General features: G+C 34.1%; 1 protein-coding gene across 1 annotated transcript; it reads right to left on the bottom strand.

The window, feature by feature from the left end:
* Window positions 1-895: 895 nt before the first annotated feature.
* Window positions 896-3,582, bottom strand: LOC140892035 (uncharacterized). The gene is made up of 6 exons (XM_073300773.1): window positions 3,335-3,582; window positions 2,895-2,930; window positions 2,191-2,392; window positions 1,683-1,761; window positions 1,415-1,535; window positions 896-1,268 (listed from the first exon to the last, which is right to left on the bottom strand). Exons 1-6 carry the CDS (start codon window positions 3,499-3,501, stop codon window positions 1,226-1,228), a joined length of 648 nt encoding a protein of 215 aa, XP_073156874.1. The 5' UTR covers window positions 3,502-3,582; the 3' UTR covers window positions 896-1,225.
* Window positions 3,583-3,790: the final 208 nt, after the last annotated feature.

The raw sequence follows: 3,790 nt of genomic DNA, 5'->3' as shown, positions 1-3,790 counted from the left end.
TCTTTAATTTTCATATTTTCTATCTTGAGATGTCGCACCTGGGACCAACAACACCCAACTCGATGAATTGGCACCAAATAACGCCTCCACCAGCCAAGAAACAAGCACTAATGGAAGCAAGAATGATGATTCCAGCACAAACACGGCGCTTTCTTACACTTTTTCAACACAAATCTCTCTCTATCGTACAATTTTAATGAATTTCATGATGTTAACGACATCCATGGCCGATGCCCAAGAATTTTCTTTTTAAATTTTTTTTCCAAAATTCTCAATTTTTTAAAAATAAATTTTCTGTTATTTCGGTTTCAATCGATAACCGAATAAACCGATTGCACACCCCTAGCTAAAGACCGATTTATACAGTCTGTGTTTCAAAGAAAATTTTAAAAAGTATTTTTTTCACACACCTCTAACTCTAAACACATTTTCTGTCTTAAAAGTCTCATATTTTGCTTTTTTTTTTTTTGGATAATATTGGTTATTTTAGGTTAATAATATAAACAATTATCTCAAAATGATTTATAATTTGCCGAATAATCAATTTGTTTGTTTTATGAAAATATAAATTTAAGCAAATTACTTTATTCAAGTCTATTTAGTGCCAGACTGCCTACTTGCTCATCATTAATTTTCGTTTCATTCACCCTATAAAATGAACCCAAAAATTTCAATAAAAATTAGGATAAGCTCTAGAAAAAGCATAACATAATCACAAAAATTATTTTAAGACGTTCTAATATATTTTATGATATTATTTTATATAAATATGTAAATTTGATTTTATGCATGCATATTTTTCAATTTTTTTCTCAACATTGATTGATAAGATAAATAACTTTTTATTATACATTATTTTAAAAATAAAAATAATAATAACTACTTCTTTTATAAATATAATAAAAATATAATATTATTTTATATATGAGTATAGCATGTGCGTGGTCATGCTAGTTCTAAGATTATGGTTCCACTTGGCTTTTCTAATTTCTAAAATTACCTAAAGAGCTAAAAAAGTGGGGAAAAAAAAAGAAAGAAAGATGAATAGGTTTGGAATGTGAATTCAGTTGGTAGAGCCAGCAGTACATAATACATTGATACAGAAGACATTGATTTACAACTGAAATTTTCTCCAGCCAGGCCACGTTCTCATTTACATGACATAAAGGAATGAACGCAAAAGGGTCCAATTCTCTCCTTCAAGTATACATAATGAATGTGAGGTTCACGATGTTGCCGTTGAATCCCCCATGCATACAAGTTCACTCCTGCAGATTAACCAACCACAGGCAATTTTATCCACATATATCGTCTTTCATTTCAATTATTGGAATACTTAGTACATCTATTTCAGAACAAAGCTGTTACAGATTGATTTGCAAGAACTTGTAGATGGACCAGGGCTCAAACTTACGACATCTTGGCTCCCAAGTACTGATCCACTGTGAGAGGCTTGGGACCGCCAAACCAATTGATCATAAAGATATTTCTGATATCTAATTGGAAGGTTCGGAAATTGTGATTTTTAGGCCAGCCTGCCATGGATTTTAGTCGCACCAATGTCAAATGGAATATTTGAAAAACAAATCCATGAGAGAACAATGACAGGAATTCGGGAAATGGCAACACATCAATGAACATGGTAAACGGGTGTGTGCAGGTTTTCAGTGGCATTCACTTACCTTTCATCTCAGGGTGCTTCGTAAACAATGCAGTTCGAGCAAGTTCAGCTTCCGTAGAGTTTCCGTCAAGTGCTTTTAACTAATAATAATAATAAAGCACAAATCATAAACCAGATACAGAGACTTCCAAAGACCTTCCCAGCTACTATAATAGTTAGAATGGCTACTCTCTAACAGGTCGAGATTCTAACAGGGTAGACCTTTAGATTAGACAATTCCGACTGTGAGTAATTTATCACTTCACATATTAGATTCCATGGATAATGTAACTTCCCAAGCCACAGGTCCCACAAATATGTCTTAGAATAGTATCAGCTATATGCTATCAACTAGCTCACATGTTTTATCGGTTTATGAAAATGAATAGTTCGCATGATTAACTCACCTAAGACAGAAATGAGAGCTGAAGCAAACTGATATACACAATAAATTTAGTGGGACCTGAGTAGGACTTGATATATTTCATTAAAAAGTCCCCAAGGAAACTACTGGACATGAGAAGAACCACCTTTCCTGTGAGTGTGATTTTGGCACAAGTAGGATTCTCAGGGTCGGTCGTGCCACAAGTTCCAAGATTATATTCGCTTACAGTAAAGGAAGATCGCTGATCTTTTAAAGCATTGCTTGCGGTAGGATCGAGAGTTGTAAGATAGAAGTACGGGATGCCTTTGCCTTTGTTAGGTAAGCCATCACTAAATGAAACTACATTCCTGCATAGAGAAATCAATTGTCGATGCTTGCTAAGTACATAAATAAGAGGGACAGAGGCGTATAAGGAGAACTCATGAAATGCCTAAAAGTTCAAGTTTAAGTTCAACTGATGATTGACGTCAGCAAGATATAATCACCCATGAATTGGCAAATATTTCTAACTCAAATCTCAAGTAAATATTTCAGCCTAGAGACAAATTGCAATTTGCAAGTTTAAGGTCTGATCACCAATGACCTCACATCTGAAAACAGGTTCTACTATCATCTCGGGAGTAGTCAATGATGAAATTTGGCAAATGGTTTCGATGTATTCTCATTATCATAAAGGGAACTTATATGACTTTAAAATGAAACATGTGCTGTATTTGCTCTGTTGATACATGCCCTTGATAAGGTGCAAACATTCAACAATGTGTAAATGCATCCTACATTTGAACTCTGAATTCCATTTTAATATAAAATAGATGAACAAGACTGATAACAGGTCTAGTTAGTACATACCCGAAAGGCGCACCTCCCATTTCACTGGATATCGTGCTGCAAAATTTTGATGATCATATCAGCTTGTGCACGAACCAGATTTATATATATGTATATGAATTAAAAATGAAAAAAATAATAAAAATAAAAAATAAAGTCTCCCCCCACTGCACGCTAACTAGGAGAATCCCCATCAACGGAAAGTTGAAGGAAAACCAACCATCTGAACAACAATTAAAAAAAAAAAAACACTAGCCCAAAACCCATTACATGGAATCTATGTTCCGCTTCCGCATAACATTAAAATCAAGAAATCGACCAAATCTTGAAAGGAAGATAATATTCCTATAAAAAGTGACATACAACCAAAAAAAAAAAGAAAGAAAGAAAGAAAGTTGAATTGGAATTCAAAATTAGGCAATCCAACTAACACGAAATGGAAAGATTTAGAGAAAAAGTACTTGAGAACGCCCCAAGAACTCTGTGATACCAACCACCGAGCAAAAGCTGCCGCATCATCTGGTCGAGGTCTTGCCAGTGTCGGCAAAGGTCGACCGGCTACGGATTCTCGAAGCAACCCCAAAATACAAAGTAACGCAAAAACCAAGTTACAATAATAAGTTTTCATGTCTGCTGAACCACAAGAATATCATAAAAATGTTCTTGTCCTTGCCCGCACCGCACACATATAATAGACGAATTTTCTGAATTTTTTCTTATACTATAATATTAGAATAATCATTTCTCACTATCCCAGCTGTTCTCACTTCTTAGTGCGTTGATATCTTGGGGTTTTTTTTTAAAATAATATAAAATTAAAAACAAATAATAAAAATATTGCATTCTCACAAAAATATTGCAATGTCTTTTTGTTTAAAAAAAAAAGAAAAAATCGGCTGGACTTTGTGGAGCCGGTA

Source organism: Henckelia pumila, chromosome 3, assembly GCF_033568475.1.
Source record: "Henckelia pumila isolate YLH828 chromosome 3, ASM3356847v2, whole genome shotgun sequence".
NCBI lineage: Eukaryota > Viridiplantae > Streptophyta > Magnoliopsida > Lamiales > Gesneriaceae > Henckelia > Henckelia pumila.
Note: the sequence above shows the minus strand (reverse complement) of the source record. Positions and strands in the feature narration are given on the sequence as shown.